Source organism: Arvicanthis niloticus, chromosome 25, assembly GCF_011762505.2.
Source record: "Arvicanthis niloticus isolate mArvNil1 chromosome 25, mArvNil1.pat.X, whole genome shotgun sequence".
Taxonomy (NCBI): Eukaryota; Metazoa; Chordata; class Mammalia; order Rodentia; family Muridae; genus Arvicanthis; species Arvicanthis niloticus.
In genome coordinates this window covers 170966-197797 of record NC_133433.1, presented here as the reverse complement: position 1 = coordinate 197797, position 26832 = coordinate 170966, and the positions used below count along the sequence as shown (strand labels likewise).

Below are 26832 nucleotides of genomic sequence, written 5' to 3'. Positions count from 1 at the left end.
TCCCCTGAACCTTCAGCCAGCTGATACCCTGTTCTGAAAAATATCTGTACTCCTACTGAACACCAATGTTCCTGTGTCATCCCCTTCCCCACATCCTGCATTTTTGTGTTTATAACCCCTGTGTTAAAAAGTAAAAATTACAATTTGATAATAATAAAAAAGTGAGGATCAAAAAAAGAAAAGAAGAAGAAGAAGCAGAAGCAGCAGCAGCAGAAGGAAGAAGAAGAAAGAAGAAGAAGAAGAAGAAGAAGGAGAAGGAGAAGGAGAAGGAGAAGGAGAAGGAGAAGGAGAAGGAGAAGGAGAAGGAGAAGGAGAAGGAGAAGGAGAAGGAGAAGGAGAAGGAGAAGAAAAGAAGTAGTTCCCTCTCCAAAGTAATTTTGGGCCTTTTCTTCCTTCTTGAAATTGTGGAGAGCTCTAAGAATTTACCTAAAACCTGCCTTGTTTCCAGTGTGTCAAATAAACTTTCCCTTTCTAAAACAATATTACATTTATACATTGTCTAGCAGGAATTGAAACGAATTGTAGACATTCATTACATAGGTTAACACTCCTATCTACTTAAAGGTGAGGGATCTGGGGCTGGAGAGATGGCTCAGGATTAAGAGAGCTTGCTGCCTTTTCAGAGGACATGAGTTAGTTTCCTGTCAGCCATACTGAGTGGCTCACAACTCTGTCTAACTGCAGCTCCAGGGAACTGATAGACCTTTCTAGACTCTATGGACACCTGCATGCATATGACATATATACATATATACAGACCCACACACTAGAACCTACACATACACATGCTCTGAAACAAAACACACAAAGATGAGGTATCAGACACTTCCTCAGTGTCTGATGCATGTAATTTCTATTTATAAGTAAATATGTGGAGAAGAATAACACATTTATAATTTCCATTAATATTTTACAATTATTTTTCAGATATGTCTCCTGCTAAAGAGTCAAGTAACTGGTATGAAGCTGGGGATAAGGCTACAGAATAATAAGTTGATGCTATAGACTCCAGATTCCCACTTTTTAAGGAAATGTTCACCATTAAATCCTTTGTTGCAGACAACAGCTGCAGGTGACAAACATTAAGCGATTCAAGTGTTATATATTTGTTGTAAACATCATTAGTAAATTGATGGTCCTTGATCCTATTTCTAAACAAATATTAATCACTGAGATGGCCAAGAGCTTTCATCCGTATTAATCTTAGAGGAGTACTGTAACCTGAGATTTGACTGTTGGTGGAGAAGAGCTGCTAGCCTGATAAGTTAAGCTTCCAGAGCAGATTGCTCCCAATTCATTTGATGGTAATGTTAAGAACTACTGCCTGTGCCCAAGATCAAAGATTCAGTAATTCTCACCCTTATATTCTTGTCCCCACAAGTTAGGGACCTGGTACTTCAAACCCCAATATTTCTCATACAATATTTGGCATTCCTTATGCCTCTTCCATCTCTCTAGTATGTGTTCCTGTTCACATGAAAGAATCCCCAGTTTACTCTGCATGACAATTTGCCCTCGGGAAAACTGCATTTCCAAGGGTTTTTGTCTGTTTGAATGTAGAGCTAATCATAGGACAACTTTATCAAAACTGATTTTGGGGTGGGGTAGTGGCAGGTTTGAGGAGATTGGTCCTTTGGGGAGTTATTTAAAATGTGGTACTGATTTAGCGTGAAGATGTCTTTTGCTGGATACCTTTTCCTGCCTGAGACATCCTACCTAGGTGTGCCTGTGAACATAGCTCATAGCTGGTGGCACAGAAAATGTTGCTTCTATCATGACTTTTCTGAGGGAAGCAAGACTATGACAATAGACTCTTGGAACACCGAAGACATCCAGTTAACAGTGTCAGCGCTGACCCACCTGTCTCCTGTGTTTGTGGCAGCTGAATGAGAGACAATTCTCATCTTACAGGCCATTCTACCAGTTCATTACCTTGACATCATAATGTGAGTGGAAACAGAGAAGGCATCTTGTTATCTGCTGAAGACACAAGAAACCACTGGCCTGTTGCACAACAGAATTGAAACATGTTTGTAGTGTGGGAACAAAGTGGTGGGTTTCAGGCCAGAATGTACTTCACTACACAGTATCCTTGGAATTTTAATTGTACACCACCGTAAGCAGAGCGAAATGTAGAATGGGACTTACATGCCTCTTACCTGTCAATCTATCTGGCTTGTAAGAGGCTAAGTAATAAGAACTGTCATAAATTTGAAGAGTGAGTTCCAGGTCAGCCTGGGCTACAGAGTGATACTGTCTCAAATAACCAAGCAGCAACACAAGAAAGAGATGGCCTGGGGTGTTGACTCACCAACAGTCTGTAATTCCAACACTCAGGAGACCAAAGCAGAAGGATCATGAGGTTGAGAGTGGCCTGAACTACACAGGAGTGCCCTGTCTCATAAAACAAGAGTTCAATTTAAGCTTGTATTGACAGATGCTTCTAAGGGAAATTAGTTTCTTGAGGCTCAAAGGGCAAATGGTATGCGATTAAAATTAAAAACTTTAAAAATTAAAAAAAATTTTTTTAATTTTGTAATTCCAGCACTTGGAAGCAGAAGCAATTGCACATTTGAGGTCAACCTGGGCTATACAGAAGATGTTGTGCAACAAAACCACAGAGACACACATGGGGCAGAAGTGGAGAACTAACTATGATGTGCTACACACATTCTCTGAAATCATGGCAGGTCAGTCAACAATAGGTGAAGAGCAGAGATGAAGTATATTTAAAACTTGACAAACTTTCACCAATTCATACTTCAACAGTCACCTCATAAAACAGTACAGTCTAACACTGAAAGGGATGTTAAAGAATATTTCTGAATTGTATTTTGTTGTTAGTGGTGGATTTTTGTCTTTTGTTGTTGTTTTTGTGCTATATGGAGAATGATCTACAATAGCCACACCTTGGGGTTTCACACCAGTTTATTAGGCATACAGCAAACAGGAGTAAATAAATCAGCAGGCAGTAGATAGGCAGTCAAATGTCAGACATATCATCTAGCAGGAACCACTGGGGAAGCCCCCTAACCCAAAAAGTCAGCTGGAGGCCCAGGGATCAACCAAGAGGAGCCCAGGCACGATGTGTCCAGCTTCGGTGAGATTTCTAACCAGACATTCCCAGCACAGCATTTTCATATGTCGGGATCAACAGTAGCCTAGTCTTTAGCTTTCCTTTACTTTCCATCAGCATTCATGAGCACAGGATTTTCAAATTGTTTATTCCTATCCTCAAGGCCATGGCATTTCCACTTAGGCTGCTTTCTGTTGTCTTCCTCTTACCATAAGTGCAGGAGGCCCAACCCAGTCCAGCCCTGAACAACATTTTTGAGACAAACAGTTGGCTAAGCTCCCCTCCTCAACCAGCATCTCTGTCTACTTCAGCAACACACAAGAACTTACTAACACAATGTGTATTGTAGAGGTACAGTCTCCAAATGTCCTCCACCCATGCTTCTAGAACATAGTGTACACACACACACACACACACACACACACACACACACACACACACATTCAGCCATGCTAAAGTAAGCCTTTTACTATATAAGCCTAAAATAAAGTACCTTTAAAGAAAAATTTTGTAATCCCAACACTTGGGAGCAGAAGCAATTGCACATTTGAGGTCAGCCTGGGCTACATAGAAGACCTTGTGCAACAAAACCACACAGAGACACACATGGGGCAGCAATGGAGAACTAATTACGATGTGCTACACACATTCTTTGAAATCATGGCAGGTCAGTCAACATTTCCTATGATTTTATTCTTTTTTTCTTCACCTGGAGAAACTGTTTGAAGGCTAGGAATAGCTATTTCCTCAGAAGAGCAGATGTCTAAGTGGGGAGAGACAAAAACACCTACATATTAGGTCTACTGTGACGACCGAGTAAGGGCATCCAAGCAAACCCTGAGAGTCTAAGTATTTGTCAAATGTTAGGTAATGGGTGCTTTCTGACACCACATCTCCCTCCGTCATCTGCTTATGCATTTCTGTCTCCCTCTAAATCCTCAGAACTGAAATGTAGGTCAGAATGATGTCCTTGTATTTTATCTTCAGGGATGAACCCACAGCCCTTGGTTGGCAACAATGTACATATTCCCAAATTTTGTTAGATGGATTTAGAGGATTGAAATGTTCTGTTACTGGATGGCATTTGTAATTGTGGGTTTTTTTTTGTGTGTGTGTTGCCTGCACACATGTATGTGTATCACATGCATGCTGGAGACTAGAAGAGGCTTCACATTCCCTGAAACTGGAGCCCCAATGCAGGTGCTGGCAATCTAACCGGGGTCCTCTAGAAGAGCAGCCAGTGTTCCTAACCATGGAGCCATCTCTCCAGCACCAAGAAAATTTAAAAATACAAATGAGCTCTGCTGTTAAAAGCATTTGCTGTTCTTGGGTAGGACCAGAGATCTACATTAGGCAGCTCACAGGAGTCGATAACTCCAGCTTTTAGAGATCTAATACCTCTAGCCTCTGTAGGAACCTGTCTTTGTGCACATACTCACACAATACCTAATACCACACACACCTAAGAATGCAGTTGAATCTTTAAAGTCTACAAACTGAAGCCCAGATCGACAGTGACTTGCCCAATGTTACATGAAGACAAGAATTCAGTGACAAGAACGCAATTTTCTATTTTGAAATCCAGTGTTTCAAAGGTTTCCCACCTGGGGCTGCCTCAACCTTTCTAACAGCAGTGTCACATAGTGATGATCCTTACTGCTGCTTTTATTTCATCAAATAACTGAATATATGGATCCAGTATGGAATAGTTTATTTACATTATGAAAGGTGGTTTACTTACCCCCAAGTGGACAGTCAACTTTAATTTTTTTAAAAAGAAGATTCATTTATTTTGTATAGTGTTATGCCTGCATATATGTGTACATACTAGAAGAAGGCATAAGATCTCAGTATAGATGGTTATGAGCCATCATGTGATTGCTGGGAATTGAACTTAGAACTTCTGAAAGATTATCTTAACCGCTGAGCCATTTTTCCAGCCACATCTTTAAAATTTTGGAAACAGTTAACTACTCAATTTTATCAAAATTGAACTCAAAAATAAGAGTCACTCAAAAATATGTGACTGCCTCATATCAGCCTATGTTCCTTATTATAGACAAATAAAAAATGCAAAGGTAACTCTGGCTTAAATTCCACATTTCCAGTATTTAGCCTGCCATCTTGTGGGCCCCTACTCTGATTCAACCTGATACACACACACACACACACACACACACACACACACACACGAGAGAGAGATGAAAAAACAACACTTATGTGCACACATATGTGTATGGGTGTGTATTAGGTCATAGGACAACTCTCCTGCTACCATATGCGGTCTGGTGATGGAACTCAGATCATGAGGTTTGGCAACGAGTTACCTATTAAGCTACCCCATAACACCCTCCCCCAAACTGATTTAGTTCTGCGGTGTCAGAACTAAACAAACTTCATTCTGGAAAAAGCTGGCAGAAGCTTAGATGGACCTATGCTAGCCGTGACAACGGAAGTGACAGGGATGTAGATTTCTGTGTACTATTACTTACTACACAGATCTTCAATGAAGCAGTCCAGATCTCTGAGAAACATTGAATAAAGTAGTGCTCCTATAAATAAAAGCAGTTGTCTCCTATGTCAGCTATATCTGGGATTTACAATTAAATGAGTTGCTGTGCAAAGGTAGCAGAATAGTAACTAGAATGTGAGTATTAACCACTCATGCTCTCACTCCCTACAGAGCCAGACCTGAGTCACAAGCTTTCCATGTCTCTTGGGATCTTTGAGTTGGGCATTCTTTAGTCACTGGGCACAAAAAGACTTGACATCTGTTGCAGTATGTTTCTCACTGCTCCAATGCACTGATTCTGAGAAGAGCTGCCTACCCAAATACATACTTGGTCAGAAAATAGAAAAACAAAGAGGTAGGTAGATCCCAGGGGTGCAGGCTTTAAGTCCCCCTTTCCATCTCTACAGCATTGCATGGATATCATCATAGGGCCTTACACATTTCTATCAATGGGCATCAACAACTCCTAGGTTACTGTTAAATTCAAATTTCAGGTTATTCTCTTCATTACCAGGGATATTAGATTTGGGGAATGGTGGGAGAAGGGGGGCCGATAATAGACCTGAAGTCCAGTGTTAGGAGGAGCCTTGCATTCACCAGTTCATTAGATCCTTCTGTTCTTTCACTTCTGGGAGAATAGCATTTGCTTTTTATACTTTACTTTGACTGGGAACTAATGTGGCATCAAGATTTTGTTGGAAAAAAAATCAATTCAGTAGTTCATTTTACACAAATAACAGACCAAAAAAAAAAAAAAATCCCTTTAAAGAGAACAGTGCACATTACGTGTGACTTAACTTTTAATTTTGTCTTATTTGTTAAAATAAGGATGCTCCATTGTTTGTTTCCCATACTCAAAAAGACACATAAAAACTTTCTCCACGTGACTGTGGCCAAGCAGTAAAGTCTGAGCCAGACATTGTAGATTTGCTGTTGCAAGTAGGTAATAATGTGCATGTCATCATTTTTTTTTTTTTAATTTTTTTCAAGTTGTATATCTTAACTTACAATTTTTACTATTAAAAATTTTAATTACAAAAACTATCTGCTGAGGTTTTTTTGTGTTTGGTTAGTTTTGTTGAGACAAGGTTTCTCTGTGTACCAGCCTTGGCTGTCTTAGAATTCCCTTTGTAGACCAGGCTGGCCTCGAGCTCACAGAGACCCTGACTGCCTCTGCCTCCCAAGTGCCAAGATTAAAGTTATGAAACACAATGGCCAGCTGGCTGGCTGCAGTTTTCTGTATAAGGTTTTTTTTCACACTCCTAAACAGGGCCCACTGCGAAGTCCTAGCTTGTGAGGTCAAAACTCACACAGTTCACTTTGGTAAATATACTCCAGAAGGACTGATAATCCACAGAAGATCAATAAAATTATCAGCTTCCTAAAAAGATAATGAACACATTTCCCTGAACAAAAAGGTTACAAATACTTGCAGACCGGCAGAAAAAAACCAATGCTCTTGAGTCAGGAAGCTCTCCCTTGCTCCGATAGAGTCCTTGCTATGTTTGAGCCTATACGCTGCCCGGGGAAGTCTGTGCAAAGCCACCAGTAGAGTGGAGTCTTAGAGACACATTTATCACATCAAGTCAGCATGAGGAGACATTTATGTTCAGTTTCTCTCCTTTTCTTATGTCAGAATGCTAACTTTTCTGTTCTCATGAGCCAGGGGGGTATGTGAGGACTGTAGTTTAAATCAACACCCATTTGCCAGATTACAAAATTATTAGACTAGAGAATTTTTGAGAATGATGAAGAGTGATGCAGCTGAGATGGTTTTATCTAAAGCAGTGTCAGTCAGTGAACAATTTTTCATTTTGAAAACACTGGAGATCAAACTCAAGTCTCACGATGTAATGTCAGCCTCTTCCAGTATGTAAATCCACTTGAATTTACCAGCTTTTAGGTTTAGGGCCAGCAAACAAGGACTGTTGTATGATTGTGTCAGGAGTCTCTCTGTATATATCATCCCCTGAAAACCCTAAGTGTCCCAAGTATCAGTATTTTAAAACTTCCACATAAAGGGGGCTAATTTGGCTGGGTAAGATGTAGGCCATCCTTACACCTGTTCCAGTGAAGAACTCTCTGGCACAATTTTCTGAACAGTTGGAGACCTACCATATATCCTCAAAAAGTTCAGTGATTTCCTGAACACCTCACAGTTACAGTGAGAACATGGCTCAGACTACTGCATCTTGTTTCTTTTATCCCAAGTACCCTCTCTCTGGGGACCCAGGGTAGCTAATCTGTGCATATGCAACATGCAAACTGAACATTCTTTCATCAAGTTCAAATGCATTTGGGGAAACAAACAGAACTTGTAGCTACTTTTGATTATAAAAAGTCCTGCTCTTCACCAGAGGCAAACTTGTGTTCAACTTCTGTGCAAGCTTCTCACTTTTTAGCACCTTCTACTTAATGGTTCACAGCGGCAGTGCAAATGTCCTAGAGATAGCCATTTGCTCTTCCACACTCCCCGTTTCCCATCAAGTCTCAGGTAGCTTCCAGTTTTCCTTAGACACAAACCAACAACCAAAAAAACAAAAACCAAAAACCAAACAACCACCCCCACACACACAAACATGGCCTTTAAAAGACCATCCATTAGCTGTTCTTATTTTATTATTAATTTACTTTATATCCTCATCCATTGGCTCTGAATGTTGCTTCCTAATCACCAAGAGAAAAATTTCAAACCAGGATGACACCACTTTCTAATTCATTGCTTATGTTCTCCAAATGACAACCTACAGAAAGCATCTGGGAAACAAGTTTGCTGGTGTCAACCCTCATGTACTGTCTTGGATAGAGGAAAGATCCTCATTCAATTTTTACATTTAAAATGGGATCAGAAGTGATATGAAAGTGGCTCAGTAGGAAAAACTGCTTGCTTTGCAAGCAAGAAAACCTGAAATTGAATCCAAGGACCCAGGCATGGTAGCGTCTGTCTGTGATCCCAATGTTCCTATGTGTGCTGGGAGATAGAAAGCATCATCTTGGGAAATGCAGCAGTGAACAAGAGACCTTGATCTCAGTGAAGAGAAGATGGGAGTGACATGGAAGGTCACCCTATGAATACTACAGATGCACCATGACACATAGCATGTTTAGGTGTGTGTGAACACTTACACATATACACACAAAAAAAGTGAACACTGGCAATTAGACTACCCAGTTGTGATGCCTATGAATCAATGCCTGGCACATGATATTCCTAAAGGTGCAATGGTGACATTCAACAGCCATTTAACTGGATGTAAGGCCCACTGAGGCAGAAATCATGCCTGGTACTGGGTACTGGGTACTGGGTACTGGGTACTGGAAACCTAGTCAACTGCCTGGGTCAGATAGTGGATGTAAAGGAGAATTTACTATTATGACTTTATTAAATCAGCAGAATTACTAATGGCATTCTACATATTTATCCTTATTTCCACAGGTTAGTATTAAGTCCCACCCCTCATCAAAGAAGCTTTGCAGCAGATGGAGACAATTACAGAAAAGTACAATGGGTCAAAGGCAGAGAACAGCTGACTGGAGGGTGACCAGCCCCAATGGATACTTCTCAACCCAATCCCTGTATCTAAGGCTCAGGGAACAGTATTGATTATAAGAGCCAGAGGGTCAGGGAGTATGCTGTGAGGTTCCATTTCCTAGAAATGAAAGGCTTCATTCATGATACCTCAACAATATGGCTGTCTAACCAAGCCTGAACCAAGGACACGATAGACTTGCTAAATTGGAAGGGGGAAATCCCACCAGATCTTACCTTAACTACAAGAAAATACGGGATTCTGACAAGGGGAGATTGACTTTTTCCTAGGGATAAGTCCCCTAACTGGATATAAGACACCAAGTGATTAGCCTTGCAATCATATACATACAAGCAATACTAGACACAAGCAGATTGCGTTTATGTATAGATGTAACAATAAGTTGTTACATAACAATTAGCCAGAAAGTTGAGAAGGGTGAATGTTGGGAGCCGTGTGAGTGTGACAACATTCGCCATTACAAGATGGCGCGGGCATCCTGTCCTCCCACTAGTAAACAACTGACTGTGCAGGTGCAAAAGGCAAAAAGTGCGCCAAAGTCACTGCCCATCCCGGGGCGTATTATGGGAAATGAGTGAACAGCCAATCAGAAGTGAACACGTCACTCTAGGGTGTATATAAGCAGTGCCTTTTCCAGGCTTTGGGTCTTTCCGCTTCTGCTTATACAAGAATAAAGCCTCACTGTGGTAACCACCCGAACACCACCTCACGTGTCTCTTTCGCAGGCGAAGGGGACACGGAGGGGCACGGAACAGGTGAAGGAACATGAGACAAGTTGAAGGAAAAGGAAACATGATGTAATTAGTTTAATATAAAAATGGAGCTTAGAGTTGGTGTAAGATTAGGTAGAAGATGGATGGCGAAAGCGAAGGAAGCTCCTGCCCTTCCCAAAGCCTAAGCCAAAGTAGAGGTCTTGGAAGCCAAGAAGGCAGTGCTGAAAGGCATCCACAGCCACAAAAAGAAGACCCAATCCAGATGTAACCCAAACAACCTCCAAGAGTGCACCCAGGACAAACCGGCTTGAGAATGCCATATCAAATTCCCAACCACCGAATCAGCCATGAAAATAGAGGACAATGACATGCTCATGTTCATTGTGGATGCCAAGGCCAACAAGCACCAGATCAAAAAGGTTGTGAAAGAAACTCTTTGACATTGATGTGGCCAAAACCTGATGGAGAAAAGGTTTGCTTAGCTCCTGATTATGATGCTCTGGATATTGCCAGGAAGATTGGGATCATCTAAACTGAGATCAGATGGCTAATTCTAAATATACACATTTTTCACTATAAAAAAATAGGGAGAAGAAAACATAAATTCTTAACAAGCACACTCTAGCTGTTGATAAGTTACAGGATAGCTGTAGTGGTGGGAGGGGCAGAGGCAGCCAGATCTCTGAGTTCTAGGTTAGCCAGAGGGCTACACAATGAGACCCTGTCTCCAAAACAAACAAAAATTTTAACTTATTGTCATTAGCTAATCTGGTATATGGGAAGGCTGGAGAGGACACAATTCTGGTGGATTCTAACACTCAACTTGGAAGAATTCAATTACAAAGCTTTTTTATTTTACTTTTCCCCACCCTAATTGGCGAGCGCACACACAGGAGAGATCTCAATTAAGCTTTTACTTAAGAGTATTCTAATTGCTTCTCCATTATGCTCTTTAGAATGGATTTCCTGTGGAAGTCCTTTTTTTTGCTTCAAGGATTTACACACTGCAACTTCACATTAACTTAATCTTGATTCCTCAGGACAATAGCAAGATGTGTGTTAAGTTGCTGCTCTCCAGGCACTTTACATGTACCACACATAGCCTGGAAGGACTACTTCTACTGTTCCTAATTTAGGATATCAAGTCTTCTTACATACATCTTCTCTTATAAAGTGCAAAAACAACCTATCCAGTAAGGCTTAAAATCTTTATTCTACCTCTATTGCCATTCTAATCAACAACAAAAATCCAATCTGCCTACATGATTTTTTTCGACATTGCTAGCTGGATTATGCCTATAACTCAATGCTATACTCATGATCATGTTTGACCTTATTCCTATGCCCTCTCCAACACAGGCTAAGACCCCTAGGCCAATTTCTTCCATGTCTCGGCTTTGTGACAGTGCTACTTAGATTTATCCATTGCTGCATCCCTACCAGGACTATGCAACCAATGATTGCCACTAGGACTACCACATGATCAAACAGATGATGCTACACATACTGCCTTCTAAGTGAGAAGTTGAAAGTATCACTTGATTAGTGTTATGCATGTTCCATTTATCTTGTCAGTATTTTACTTCTGATTTTCATTTTCTCTGAGAATTTGTTTCCTTCCATTCCAACAAGGAGCTTAACATTACTATTTTTCTTTTCCTGTTAGTTTGAGACAGCATTTTACTGTTTTATCACTCCATAGAGCAGGCCTGTCTCTGGCTCCCTAGCTGTGAGACTAAAGGTGTGTGTCACCACTATTTGGCTAATGATACTTTTAGGACATATCTGAATTGTGTTCTCTATCATAATTCTAACCTTACATACTTTATTTCTGGGAACAAGTTTCATCTATTATTATCCCAACTTTTAACTCTTTGGCAAGCAGGCAATTATTCACTATGCATAACTAGGGAAAAAAAACCCCATACATTTAAAGTTCTCTAAATTAAAATGACTAGCAACTAATTTTAGGACTCAGTTCTCACTAATTGATCTAGAAAAAACATTCGGCACAGCCACTTTGCTCTTATCTTTCTGGAACTTGTCTCTTCCTTTCCAAGACTTGGCTGCCTCACTTTCTTTTGCCTACCATATATTGACGTTCCTCTGGCCAAGCTGCTTGGCCACCTTTAATTTTCTACATGAAGATAATTTTCAAATCTCCACTCTATGTTAAAAATGGCAAATGCCCAAACTTTTACTTGTAGCTGTTCTTATTTCTAACAAAATATATTAAATACTCGAGATGAAAGACAGAATGTTTCCTTTCAAAGTATTTTCAACTCTAGAGTTGTATAATTAGGAACACTGCACTTCTTTGCCGTAATAACCCACATGAGCCTCAAATTCAACACTAATACTTCTTGTAGTGGGAGATATTTAAATCTCCAACCTAAATATGACCGGTCAATGAAAGCACAACTCAGTAATTATGGATATATTCTGTAAGCCTAGATTGAGCAGATACCCCTACACTAACTACTCTGTTCCCCAGCTATGAGACCCTTATAATTTGAGGGTTTTCCAGACCGTGTCTGTCCTTCTACCTCCTGCTTCCCAGCTGTCCTCTCTCTCCTCTCCCCAGTGTTGTCGTTTTCCTCCTCCATTGTCTTCCTCCAGTCCTCCTCCCTCTCTTCTCTCCCCAGCCTTTATTTCTCCACCTCCCCTTCCTCTGCCCAATCACTGGCTTCAGCCCTTATTTTACAAATTAAGATGGGCAGAAGGTTCACTAGAAATCACCTGTGTAATGACTCACACCTCCTCTGCAGTTCTTCACAGGAAAGGGGAATTAATATCAAAATACAAGGCTGGGGCTATCCACAACTTCTAACTTTACTCCTATATTAGTTTGGCAAATAACACTGCAATTAAAATAAATTACCAAAGCTGAAAGTCTTACAATTGAACATATACTATTCCTCACATTCTAATCTTCTACCAAATCCATCACAGACACTTTTAGGGTATTACTTTCAAATACTTGGACAGGAAGCCATGATAGCCTCCAGTTACCAATTGCATTTGGCTTCTTCCAAAAGAAAATAATCACAACTTCTTTTAAACATTGGAGTTCCCCTGCACCAAGCTACAAATACTTTCCTATATACACTCTTCCTTTCACAACCATCCACTTATGAATGCTTGCTCCAGTCCTACACTGCTAAGTGGCTTCTTGCATGTAAACACATTTTTTTTTGTGCCAATATCTTCCTTCCCCATAATCCATAAGCAGATGGCATCAAATATTCCAGACTACTCAATCTTATCTACTTTCCTCCCAGTCTTTTACTGTTGTTCTATTCAGTCAATATTCTCTCTCTGGAATGGCTGAGACAATCGTCCAACTACCTGAATTATCCACTGGATTTTTTTCCTTACTGAAAATTTAAAACTGCAAAAATCACATTTCTCTGATTCAATCCCAAATGCCAATTCTTTGGTTACTATGAAGTCCAATATATATGGGTCTAAGATGCTACGGGACGATCTAGCACTTGCTTCCCTTCCCTGTCTATACCTGGTTTCTATCAGCTTTCTATTGTTTCCTTAAAAGCCACTCCTATCAAGCCCTTTATAAAAGGCACACTCTTCTTTTGGCCTAGAATTAGCTGACTTTCTTGACCTAAAACGCATCTCCTTTTACCTTTACTTCTCAATAATCAGCATCAGTCCCTTGAGAATATTACTCTATACTTCAACTCTGATCTCAATAAAGAGGAGGAAAAAGCAGTAACTCAAAAGGTCATGAAGGAAACCCAAGTGCTTTAGCAATAAATCACCAATTATGGGGCCAAAAAGGTACATTTGATGAATAAGTTGTAGCACAGTAAAAAGCATTCTAAACAACAACAAAACAGCTACAACTAAGGGCTTGAGATGTGAAGAGCTTGCTGGTTTGAGGATTTAAATTGAAACCAATATAACCAGTATATCATAAACAAAGGAGAGTAATAAGATGTGCTTACAAGTATATAGACAGAACTCCAAAGGACACTATCAAGTAGAAGGTGATACTGCCTGAACATGCCACTTAGTGGTGGTGGTGGAGACATTCAAGAAAATCAAGGGGAAATTGTTCCAAGCAAAAGATGATTATTTGGGGTCATTACATGAAAAGATTCAGTTTCTTTTATGTAGGAGGCACACATGCTTTTGCTTTTCAGGAAGCATCAAAGAACTTAGGTTTGAAAACCACAGATAGAGATTTAAACTTCTAGATAAAGAATATTGGAAGAATAGATCATAGCTGGGGTGATAAATGGTCTGGGTGTATGATGCTTAGCCTACCTGTGCATGGAACTGGAATGTTTGTTCATTTAAGTACACTGGTAATGCTAACGCCTCAAAATAAACAGACAGACAGAGAGACAGTTTTACACACACACACACACACACACACACAGAGAGAGAGAGAGAGAGAGAGAGAGAGAGAGAGAGAGAGAGAGAGAGAGAGAGAGAGAGAGAGAAACTCATAAACTCACATCATACACATCCAATGACTCCTTTCCCCAACATATGCCAGAGGCAGGTACTGGAAGGCAGAGATGGAGCAGATGAGAGGGGAGAAGGGAAGAGGGAAGAATGTTCTGGGGGAAAAAACCAACAATTTTTCAGTGGAGTAAACATAATGTACAATAAATACCAAGTGAGGCAATAGACCATGCAACCAAATGAGCTACCACTGGTTATTATTTGCATGAATAGGACACACCTATAATTTTCATTAAAAATAACTCAGCAAAAGAAAATTTGATGGGAAAGTTCTCAGTCTCTGATTTAGAACTGAAGGAGAGAGTGGGTCCTGTGAATGAGCAGCTGGAGTGGAATGCCTCGAATTTAGCAGGTGCTTTGACAGTAAAACTGGAGTCTGGTAAAAACACACAAACCAACATGCAGGGTTACTGAATACAAGATAATAGTCAAACCATTAACAGCCAATAATACATAAGGAGCAATACACTGCAGCGGTAGGCCTATCAGAATGATTGCCATCTGTCCATAGCTGAGATAGGGCACATCTGATCAACTCTGAGAAAGTGCCCCGCCCTTTTAGGTAAGACTCCTGGAGCTCAGGTTCTTATGCCTGTAAATGAGCACTCTGCTAACAGAGTGAAGACACTTCTGCAGCCCTTCAGAAGTCTTAACGTTAAACAAGGAAAATGTTTTCATGATCAACTAGAAGCCTAGAAGCCTAGAAGATTCTCTCATTAACTAGTACCCTGTTTTCTCCAAGACTTTAAAATATCTAGCATGCTAAGGCACTCTCCTTTTCAGAGAGACTGAAGCACAGGAAAGCCCTGATCATAACTCACTATCCATGATCACAAAAAAGGCTTGCACTAATATCTTTCATAAATGCTTGTTTCTCTCCCAAGTTCTACTTACTCTGCTTAAAACCCATTTTTCCAAACTAGGAATGTGTCTTCTGGCTAATCTCCAATTTTCCCAATTGATTCACTAAACAGTGCCAACTGTCCAAAATGAGCACTTCATTAGTTGTTCAACTTAAATGCACTCAATGGACACCTTTTCTTTCATTAAAATGTATGTATCTGTCTAGCTTTCTAAAATGTAACTGGTCTTCACACTGCTGAAAGACTTTCCAGAACCCTCATGCTTAACTTAGGGCAATGATTTACTCTGAGTAAGATTCTGACCTGTAATATTAAAATCCTTCACATTTAAATAGAGGGAAAAACTTCACTTCTAATGATGACACCTTGGGCAAATTTAGGTTGGAAGATATTTTAAGAACAGATAGAGAAAAAATATATTTGAAAACAATGTTATTTAGCATCAAGGCATTCCATTCCCTATCTGCGTTACCATGCAGCATGCTATTCTGTACTTCATTGTTTTGTTATATAATTTCATCAGTTGTACACTAAAAATGTTGTCCTAATTGCTTTACCGTCCACCACCTATACATACATAAACAAATGCCAGTGTTGGCAATCCTCTCTTCAAAAACAGACTAAAGAAAAGCATAGTGGTTAATTTTCTAATAAGTAAAGAAGTTGTGCAATGTACTGTTTTCTCTTCCATGTTTTCTACAGACACGATCTCATATGTAGCTCAGGCTGGCTTGGGTTTTGAGTCAATCCTGAGTACTAGAATTCTGTGTGGAACATGATGCCTAGTTTCGCACTGGCATTGTCACTTTATAGTGGCTAACTTACAATGATTGGCAACAAACCTCTTTGCTACTGTATTCTATCAGACATTATTGCTAAATACTCGTATTTCAGGGTTAGGAAAGCATCTAAGAAAATTTATGAAAAAGTCCCATGAACAAAACATTATTCAGATGTTTAAAAAATATAAATCAACCATGAAAACCACCTTTATTTTAACATTAATAAATAACAGTGGGCTTACCAAGGATTTTAATATGTCAAGTAATATGCATACTGAAAAGAAACCTTAAAATGAAACAAACTACTCAACACAACCCATTAGGCCCCCCCAAATAAAACTGTATTACTTTAATAATTAAACTTTAAAGTTTCCAAAAGAAATTAAGTCCATTCCTTCACCATGCTTATTTATTCAGAGTACCAGCAATTTCAGTTAAGCGACTCAGTCTCTGCAAGTCTGACGCAGAACAGGGGAAACACATCCATGTGACCACAACACCACAGGTCGGGTAACACTGTGAATGGAAATGCTTTATAACATGTCAAAAAACAAACAAAAGGACAAAAAGAAAAACAAACAAAAAACTAAAAACAAAGAAACAATGCTATTTATGGCAACCATGAAAATAAAAAATGCAAATGCTGCCTTGTTTCCAGTACTGACTTCAGCTGTGCTTTCCATGAGGGCTGTCAGTGCTCCAGAAATAACTTCTTCCTCCCAACAGAGATATGGTGAATGAAGCTAAGCTAGAAGAACTAGTTACTGAATGATCAAATAATCAATCATGACTAATACTGTTCTTGATGACTAATCTAATGAAAATCGTATCATTAGATAATGTGAAGACAGACAAATCTGCACAACCTAATGCCTATAAATAGTAAAATCAAAACATAATACTTCCTTATAGAAAGTGTTTCATCTATGTCACTATAAATGTTAAGGATTCTTGCATTTTATAAACACAAGATGGGCTCACTGGATGATACCAATTTTAAAATTTATAAAAATGTCTAAAAAATTCTTTCCACAAAAGTTTATACAGTTTAAAGCTATACACCATCCATAAATCTCAGAAAATGGGAGGGAAAAAAAATCTTATAAGATCACATACAAAAGAAGAACTGAAATGTGATTTTATTTAAGGCAATACTGGGCTACTTCACAAACCACCACCTGGAATATTTACACTGCGCCACTACTAGTTTCTATCACATTGACAAAGGATATCTTAAAATACCAATGTTTAAAATCTTCAATGTAGTAAAGTCTTTATTCACATTTCCATTACATTTCAGGGACTCATAGTAACTATATCTAATCAGAAGCAATGGAAAAAGAAAAAAAAAAAAATCTGTAGCTCTATGAATGAGACAAAGGAATCTACTCTAACTTCACATGAACACCATCCAAGAGTGGATGGCAAGTTCACAAGCAGTTTGCGGTAATGTGCCTACCGTGCAAAACACCTTGATATCATCTTGTAAATGTTTTATGTTAAAAAATTAACTGTGGCAGTTCTAGTTTTAGTTCAAAAAGTTCTTAATTTAAAACAATAAAAGTTTAAAAACTTGATCACTTTGTTAAAATTAAAATTGCAAATATAAATGTATCATTTACTCATTTAGACTTACAGACTGCTGGTGGCAGCAAATGATTTACAATAATAAATATATACAAAAAATATCTACAAATAAAGAGTACTGCTATACATGAGTGGTGATCTGCTGAAAAGATACCAATCACAAAGATAATTATTCAGTATCGTTCATGGAAAGGACAACTAGGTGACAGAAATTTGAGGCTTAACTCAATTATTTACAATAACTGAAGTATTGATTCTGTTCAAGTCCCATAGGGATAAAATAAAGTTCTACATGACAAATGTCATGGCTTTTTTTTTTCTCGATTTTTTTTAAAGCTAGGTTAATCCATGTCAACAAATTAAAAAGCTCACAATAGCATGCTTGATGGCTTTCTATTTAAAATAAAACTACAAATGATATGTATTTATAGTACATGAGTTATCAGTACTGCCCTCTGCCTGAGGCTTTACCTATACTGATTTCTTTTAAGACAGTCCTATCTGGATGATTTGATAGTACTTCAAGTTTTTTTAGAGTGACAGTAGGTTTCATTTCCTGAAGCTGTTTTAGGACAAGCTCAGAGCGATCTTTTAGAGTCTTGTCTAAAACAATTTTTACATTCTCACTGCACTGAAGCTTTGAGGGATTGGCAAACTGTACAAAGATCTCACTTTCCTTACAAGAACACACATGATTTCCACCAGTCACAGCAGTTTTATCAACATGTCTTCTGGAGTTTGAATGGGATCCTCTTTTACTTCCACTGCTTGAATGGTCTCTGTCAGAATTTTTCTTCTGCTTCACTGCAGACTCTTCAAGAAACTTGAGAAAGGATGCTTCGAATCCCATAGGTTTAAAGGAGCTCCAGTCAAAGGATGCGGGACGCTCCTCAGTGGTTTGAACTGCTACAGCAGTCTCTTCCTCTTTCCGTGTATTGTTTACCACCAATGACACTTCTGGCTCAGTTTTATCAATCTTCCGTTTCTTATTCTGCACGATGTTTTTTTCTTTATAAACTCTCTTCAAATTACCAGTCTTTTGTCTTTCTGATATGCAGGAATCATGTTCCTGAAAATCATTATTTACCTTTATAGTAGTATTGACTTGGGTTTCTGTATTTGTGCTGTCTTCATTTATTAACTTTGTAATAAATAATTCTGTTAACTCATCCATCTCATCTTTTTCTCCTTTTATACCTTCTTCCTGTGGAATGGTGGCTGGTTTAGAGTTATCATTTTTCTCTAACACAAATGAATCGGGATCTTGTTGTTTATCATTCTTTTCATCTTGTTGCTCAGAGATTTCCTTTCCTTGCGGGTTGCCATATTGTTTAAAGACAATAAGAATATTTCGGTGTTGTGATGTAAATGCCTTGGACAATTTATGACACTTATAATGTCTAATTATATTGCTTTCACTTGTAACAACTGAAGTACACCCTTTTATCATACATGGATACTGTGTCACAAATTTGCTTGTACACTCTGCCAAGGCATCATTCCTAGCCTTTATGGAATATACGTGCTTCCCTCGTTTTAGAGAGTAAGGCTTATTTTCCTCAATCTGCACTATTTTTGCACTCTTGCTTTCTAAATTACTTTTTTTCTTTCGCTTTGTCTTTGACATTTTCATTCCATCTTTCCCAGATCTGTTGTGTTTTGTTGCTCGATGTTTAGACTTTGATTTTTCTTGGTTTGCCTTACTTGATATATTTTCCTGGCCAGTTAATTTTCTTGGCCGAATCAGATGGGCTTTATGCTTGTCATTATGTTTATTAAAAATGTGTCGGAGCAGATTAGATCGAGTGGCATATATCCTGTCACAGCCTTCACAGTCACATTTGTATATGCCATCTTCTTCTGTCTTACTTGTCCTTGTCCCAATTCCATGGTCTACCTCAAGATGAACAACATAGCTCAGATATGTTGTAAAAGAAGACTTACATTCCAACTGATCACATGGAAATTTGCCAACATCCACAGCCGCAGTCATGCTTTCAATTTCCTCAGGGGTCATTTCATGAAGTTTCATGTAGTGCTGTATTAGGCCAGTAATGGCTTGGAAAATCCTAGAACAGTCACTCACCTGACACCGAAATTCTTTCATTGATTGTTTAGGTTCAGTTTCTTCACTTTCTTTAATAGTTTCACTTTCCTCTTCACCCTCTGCAGAGAAGGTAGGAAGATTCGATTTATGTACAGCCTGGTAATGAAGAATCAAGTTTTGCTGTATTGTAAATGCAGCAAAGCATCCCTCGTGAACACAACAATAAGGTCTGTACGAACTGTATCTTGTTGGAAGTTCAAAGGACTGAGAAACTGGATTCTTTTCTCTTTTTTCTTCCTTTTCTTTTCTATGCCTCTTATTTTTCCTTCCTTTGGTTTTTAGGTTTGCAAGATTTGCATTATATTGTTCAGCAGAGGCTGTGACAGGCTGTGAAGAACTTTCTGGTTTCTCAGGACTTTTTTTTTCTGCAAGTTGTTTTTCTGGGATTACTGCTGTATTATCAAGTGCATCATCACCTGTCACTGCTGGTACATTGAAGGCCGGCTGTGACTCAGTTTTTGTTTCCTCTGCCATGGGTGGCTGTTTCTTCACTTGATTAATCTGTGGAGATGACAAATTTTCACTCTGAGATTTTCTTCCATAGGGCCTTTTTATTTTTAGCTTTACCATTTCTTCTATTGTAAAATGATGCACCAACTGACAGTGTGCCCGGAGATTAGAGTTTCTTGTAAATGTTTTGGTACATGTAGGTACAACACATTTAAATGGAGCAAATTTTAACTGATTCTTCTTAATTTCAAGAATCATCTCTGGAGTATACTGATGAATTTTACCATAGTGTTTAAAGAGGGCATCCTTTGTCATGGCACTGTAGTTACAGCCTTGGTTTTGACACACAAAGGGCTTATTAACTCTGTCATTAAGCTGAACATGTATCACTTCAGAAACTGGCTGGACTACAGTATTTGGAGTTGATTTAGTAGGAGTAGGGGACGGTACTACTGATTTGTTCATTAGCATACCCTGGGAAGAAGCTGGAGCAGAGATGTCAGTTTCTAGTTTTAAGTTTTGCAAACCCTCTAAAATGTCCTGTATTTGATCCTCCTTATGTAATGCTTCAGACTGAGGAATGTTGCCTTTTGTTGGCATTACAGTTAGAAAAGAGGAACACTGAGAAGAATCAGGCAACTTGTTATTCGGGATAGAGTCCACTGAAGGAAGTTGCATGCTGTACTTTATCTGAGCATTCTGTGTTGTCTCACCAGTACCCTGAGATCCACTTTTTACCTCAAGTATTTGAGAATTCATAGCAGTTTTAATAATTTCAAGAGTCTTCTCAAAGTTCTGAATAACATTATCTTCAGAAATCTGCAAATCAGAATTCACTGGTGTGCATGAACTCAAAGGCATCATTCGGGAATCACCATTTTCAGTTTTTAATGTTAAAGGGGTTATCATTGCATGGGGCTCAAGAGTGGCTTTACAATTCTCTTTTACACCAGTTATAAACAAATGATTGTCAATGTTATTTAATTTCTGTGTGAGATTTTCCACCAAAGCCTGAGGTTCACAATCAGGAATCACGTCTGAACGTGTGCTGGTATCCGGGACTGTAAGACTCTTAGCTGGAAGCCCCACTGCTGAATCAGCTGGTACTACATTTTGGGAAGCATTAGATACAATTACTGCAGGAGCAACTTTTTTTCTCTTCTTAGATGCACTACTTCCTTTTTTATTCAAATGACTGGACCTTGTATTTTGAGGACCACTTATAACAGAAACGTGTGCACTATTATTGGTAAAATTTTGTGGTGGCTCAGTAGAATTGCTGAATGAATTGGAGCACAAGCCATTTTCAATAGTCTTTAGCAATAAATCATTTGTTGTAAAGATAGGCAAACTGTTACATTCTTTGAGGGTGGAAGTTTTGGAATTTGGTGTTTGATTCTGGTTTGATGGTGAGGTGTTTGAGTGGCAAACAGTCTGTAACAAGGGTGTCACAGTTGGACCTGGCATCCCCGCTGCATTTGCCTGGGCTGCATCGGAGACACTGCCTATTGGAACAACCTGAGAAAGCATGTCGGCACTCTCAAATGTGCTGGGAATGCCAGCAGTTTCTAAAGCCTGCTTAATAATTTCACTGCCTTCCTGACTAACACTGGCATTAAAGTTACTCACATCACATCTAGGAAATGCACTTGGTAAAAAGGTTGGACGATTTTCCACAGAAAGAAGTTGCAGAAATGATGGATCTTTAAAACATGTTTCTGGATTAAAGTTAGACTGTTGTGGCTGCTGCATATTTACTGCACTTGTGGAGAGAATCATGCTGGCCAGAAGGGAAGGCTGTCTGTTGGTCTGTAGAAGTTCCTGTGCAATTTCTGCTCCATCCAGTGGTTTGCAGTAAGACCTTTTAGAGAGGTGTCCACCCAGGGACCGGGGGTTGGTGAAAGCCCTGTAACACCTGCTACAGATAAATTTCCCGTCTCTAATAATCGCAGGCCATTTAGCCCTTTTGTTGTGCTTGGGTTTTCTTTCCTTCCCATTTGGGCCTCGACCACGGTCTTTTTTCACTTTCTTAGGTGCAGACTGCTGGGCACTGGTGCTACTGAAGTCATCTGCAGTACTGACTTGGGATGGAAAAACTCCGTTTTCACTGCTGCCTCCTTTCAGAAAAGAAGAATTTATGTTTCCTTCGGTCTGTGAGGGATAATGATTTGTACTATTTTCAAGTTGGGAAAAAACAGAATTATTCTCACTGTCTGCTGGTGAAGAGAAGAGAGAGCTATTTTCTGTGGGTAAAGGAAGAAAAGGATCTGAGCCGCTGTCAATATTCAAAGGCAAAACTGTTTTAGTTAGATCTTCCATTTGTGCTGGTAAGGTAGTATTAGACAAATTTTCCATTTGTGAACATAATATACCATCTTGTACATGTTTATCCTGAGAAGATGTGTTTGGACTTAGGACACTTTCCACTGAGGGTAACAATGGAGTTGATACACTTGCTAAATGAGCTGGGAAAATGGAAGGCGAGACATGCTGCAACTGGGCTGAACAGGCAGGGTTCCCATTGGCTTTGGTCTGTGATGTAAAAAAAGCATGATTAGAGCTGCTCACTTGTGACGGCAAAAAATAAACACACTTTCCATGATTTGGTGTATTTAAGTTGTTAGATTTCTGACCTTTTTTAGTTTTGCGCTGCAGTTTAAAAGCAGCGTATTGGTCAGGGTGTGCTGTCTTCATGTGTTTTCCAATACTCTGTGAGGAGTTATATGTTCGAGTGCATCCCTCAACCTGGCAGCTGAACTTCTGACCTGGAGCTTTTGGAGGTACTGATGGAGCTCCCAACGGACTGCTCAGGTCGGGCTGCGATGGAACAAATGGGATACTTTCTAGCGTCTTAAGAGGTAAATCATAAAGGCTAGATGAGGTTTTAACATCACCTCCACATTCAAATTTGCAAATCTGTGAACTGTCTTCAAGCCTTGCCTCATTCTGTACAGAAAAGGTCAGAGTGTTCACCTGTCTTTCTAGGCTTTGTGGGTTCAGGTCACCTATCCTCAGCGGTTCTGAGTCACCTAAAGAACTCTGAGCAATCTGGGCTTCATTCGGGCACTCATGATCTTTCTTCTCTTGGAAACTTGGACGGCAGAAATGGACACCAGCACCTCCACCTGGTTTACGTACATCTGTCATCAGCGGCTCACCAGTGCCTTCCACATTTAGGTGTTCTTGCTTTCCAAAGTCATTCTCAATCCCATGGTTAACAGACACCTTAATGGACACAGCTACTTCATTGGTCCGAAGAACAGTAGTATTATCAGGGTTTTCTAAACCATTTGACAATGGTATGTTAGCTTGCCTGGGTTCAGAGGCAGAGATCTGGCCTTGGTTAGTCACAGCTGATTCAGTTTTGTTTTTCTCCCAATCACCACTTCTGTCCGCTCCTAGGCTCTTTTCAATGCTGTGCTCTGACCTTCCTTCCTCAGTTGTTCCTTCTGAGTTCTGATTCACCTCATTTCCAGATGGATTAAGCTGGTCTTCAGGAGGCAGCACTTTCTCGGGTGTACTGTGATCATCCAGATGCTTTTCCATCTCACTCTGAGAACGATACACTTTACCACAACCTGTGAACTTACAAGTATAGGTATTATAATGTTGTGCTTCATGATCATACAGTAAATAAGCTTGTGAAAAAATTCTGCCACATTTTGGAAATAAGCACTTTGCTCTAAAGACTTGATGCTCCTTTCGGTGGGCTAACAGCTCTGCATAACTATTAAAACCAGCCTTACATTTCATCTGTATACATATATATGGCTTACTGCCACAGTGCATTTGTAAGTGATCATTGAGATGAGTGACACTTACAAAGTGCCTTCTACAATACTGGCAAATGACTTTTTTGCTTTGCATTTCAAGAAAGCGTTTGGCATCTTCATTATCCTTATGGGCTTTCACATGAGCAATTAAATTTTTGAAGTATTTAAAGCCCTTTTTACAAAAGGTCACCGGACAATTAAATTCATTAACAGGTACTGGTTTCTGCACAGGGATCACCTCGGGCTCGTAAGACTTGTCTTTGTCATCATTCTCATCATCTGAACCATCGTTGTCATTAAACACTATGAAATCTGTTGAATAAAGACTATTCTTTTTTATGGGTCGCTGTTCCTGTTTAGCCACAGTGTTAGTATTAGTCTTTTGATTTTCATGGGTGGCTGTAATTTTAGGAGGCCTTCCCAATCTTCTTAAGGGTTTCATAGCTGCTAGTCTCTCTTTACTAGACTGTTTAACATGCAGTGTAACATGAGGGACAAACGATTCTTTAGAATTGAAATTCTTTGCACATATGGGACAGCTGTAAATCCCATCTTTGTAATGTTTTTGAGCATGCCGTACTATTCTATGTCCAAGGAATTCTTTATCACATAGCAAACAATACTGCATGTAGGCTTGCCAATTCCTAAACCTAGCAGATATAAACCCCCTATCTTTTAATTCTTTTATCTCCTTCTTCTTTTGCTTTTCATCACCAGCATCCATCAGCAGGCTGGAATCAGTACCAAGTCCAGCAGAAAGGCCGTTCACAGATGTGTCTCCCCTTTCACCCTGGTAGTCTACTTTCTCATAGACTTCACTGTCGTTCAGTTCATCAATTGAGGACACAATAGATGCCTCTTCCCCCATGAGTGCAAGACACTGGCGTTTCAAAGTTTTCCAATCCCAAAATTCTGGATCAAAGGGCCATTGGGTTTTCAAAACAAGTAAGAGCTCACAACGTAGAGAATTTGGTATTGGAAGATTCTCTTCATCATATTTCTGGTCTGGCTGGTTGTATAACATTTCCACAGCATAATATGCATCTACAGTAGGCTCAATAAGAAATTCACTCAATTGACAAGCACGTTTAACTTCCAGATCCTCAGGCAACAAACATGAAATGGTTTTGCAAATTGATATTTTCACTTCAGTATTTTCTGTAGATTCCAAGCGAAGAGCTTTTACACATAACTCTATGCAGGTAGCAAGTCCAGCCCCTTCAGTCTGTAAAACAAGCAAAATACAGGAAAGGTTACTCTACACTATCAAGCATAGATTCTTTCTTTCTCTCTTTTCCTCCCTCCCTCCCTCTCTCCCTCCTTCCCTCCCTCTCCCCCCCTTCTTTCTAAATTGGACTTTCAAAACTGTCATTTGCTGTTCTTGAATCTTAATAGCAACACACAAAAAAAGACACCCTGGCTAAAACTAGCTCCATGTGAATATGGGTGTACAAAGAACCAGAAAGAAATCCTTAAAAACGAAAACGCAAGTAGTAAAAACTAAGCAAAGACCTGTACCAAATAAATAAATAAACAAACAAACAAACAAATAAATAAACATAACTTTTCTAACTTTTCAGATCCCTTTTATAAAGCAGGGGTCAAAGTGACAGCGCAAAGTCAGAGTGACAGCGCAGGTCTAAGAATACTTGCTGTTCTTCCAGAGAACCCAAGTTCAGTTCCAATACCCATATCAGGTAGCTCCCAACCAGAGTCTGACTTCTGATCTCTGCAGGAACATACATACATACATACATACATATGCATTCACACATATCTACATATTCACTCATATGAATAAAAAGATAAAATACATCTTTTAATAATGTTTAAAAGACAACTCCTACAACAGAGGCCAAAACAACACTTAAACTTAACACTAGGTGTGAGCTATAAAATAAATTAGGATCTAAAGTACTTAGAGTACAGTTTAGTAAGTGTCTAGGGAACAGTAAATGGTCATTAAGTATCTTTATAATGTATCATTAATTTTACATTTGTCTTCATAATTTAAAAAAAATACAACTTTCTTAATTCAGTTACAAACTTATTCCTCAGACCCTCTAACTTGTTAGTAAAGATGAACAATCACTTGAGTCTTAAAAGTAGGGTTTCTAGTGCTACTATAAACTAAAATGTCAACTCATCTACAGTATACTCAGATGTTCACATGTACTAGGAGTCTCAACATTACAAAGTAGTAGAAAGGGCTGTAGCATATATTGCAATTATTCATGTCTCACTCTAGCCACAGAAGATAAAAGCTTTAAGAGTAGGGCTATAATTTTCAAGTCTAACTTCGAGGAGTAGGAGAAAAACTATACTACATGAATAGAGATGCTCCCAACTACCCTGTTAGGTGTGGTAAACACCTGTAATCCAAACACTTTGGAGGTAGAGGCAGCGTTCTATGTCATCACTTACATAGGATGTAAGTATGTACATACATGAGATCCTGTCTCAGTTGATCAAAGCACACTAGTTATTATGAGGATATGCTACCATTTGTGCTACAAAATTTGAAAGAACCACGGGGTTTAAAAAAAAATGGTTGTCATCATGGAGAAACACTCTAGGCAGAACAAGAGGACCTCCTTACAAGACAAGAAGTGGGGATGAGGCAGTCCCTTTTCCCCATCCCTTTGACTCACCTAATTGAGAAAGGCATGCCAGAGTAGTTAAGCTGCTCAGTGTGGTCAGAGTGGGATGAGACTAACACCTAGCTACCATACTGCTCACTAAGCAGATATTAAGTAGTAACACAGCCGATTGTTAAAACTGCACAGCAATATCCTCTAACACTCGTTGCCCTGTTTCAATTTATTGTTAACTCTGACACCACGTTATATAATATAAAAAAATAAAGATAAGTTAGTTAGCAAGGGTAAAGAGAGAGGAAGAGCTACAAAGTAGAAAGATACACTTTG

At 39.2% G+C, this 26832-nt stretch overlaps 1 protein-coding gene across 1 annotated transcript in view; it reads right to left on the bottom strand.

Annotated features, from left to right (window-relative positions):
- Positions 1-17870: 17870 nt before the first annotated feature.
- Positions 17871-26832, bottom strand: part of Znf292 (zinc finger protein 292) — a 69903-nt gene continuing 60941 nt past the window's right edge. The window contains exon 8 of the mRNA XM_076923983.1: positions 17871-25130. Within this exon, the coding sequence (XP_076780098.1) occupies positions 18018-25130 (7113 nt within the window). The 3' untranslated portion in view covers positions 17871-18017. The remainder of the gene's footprint in view (positions 25131-26832) is intronic.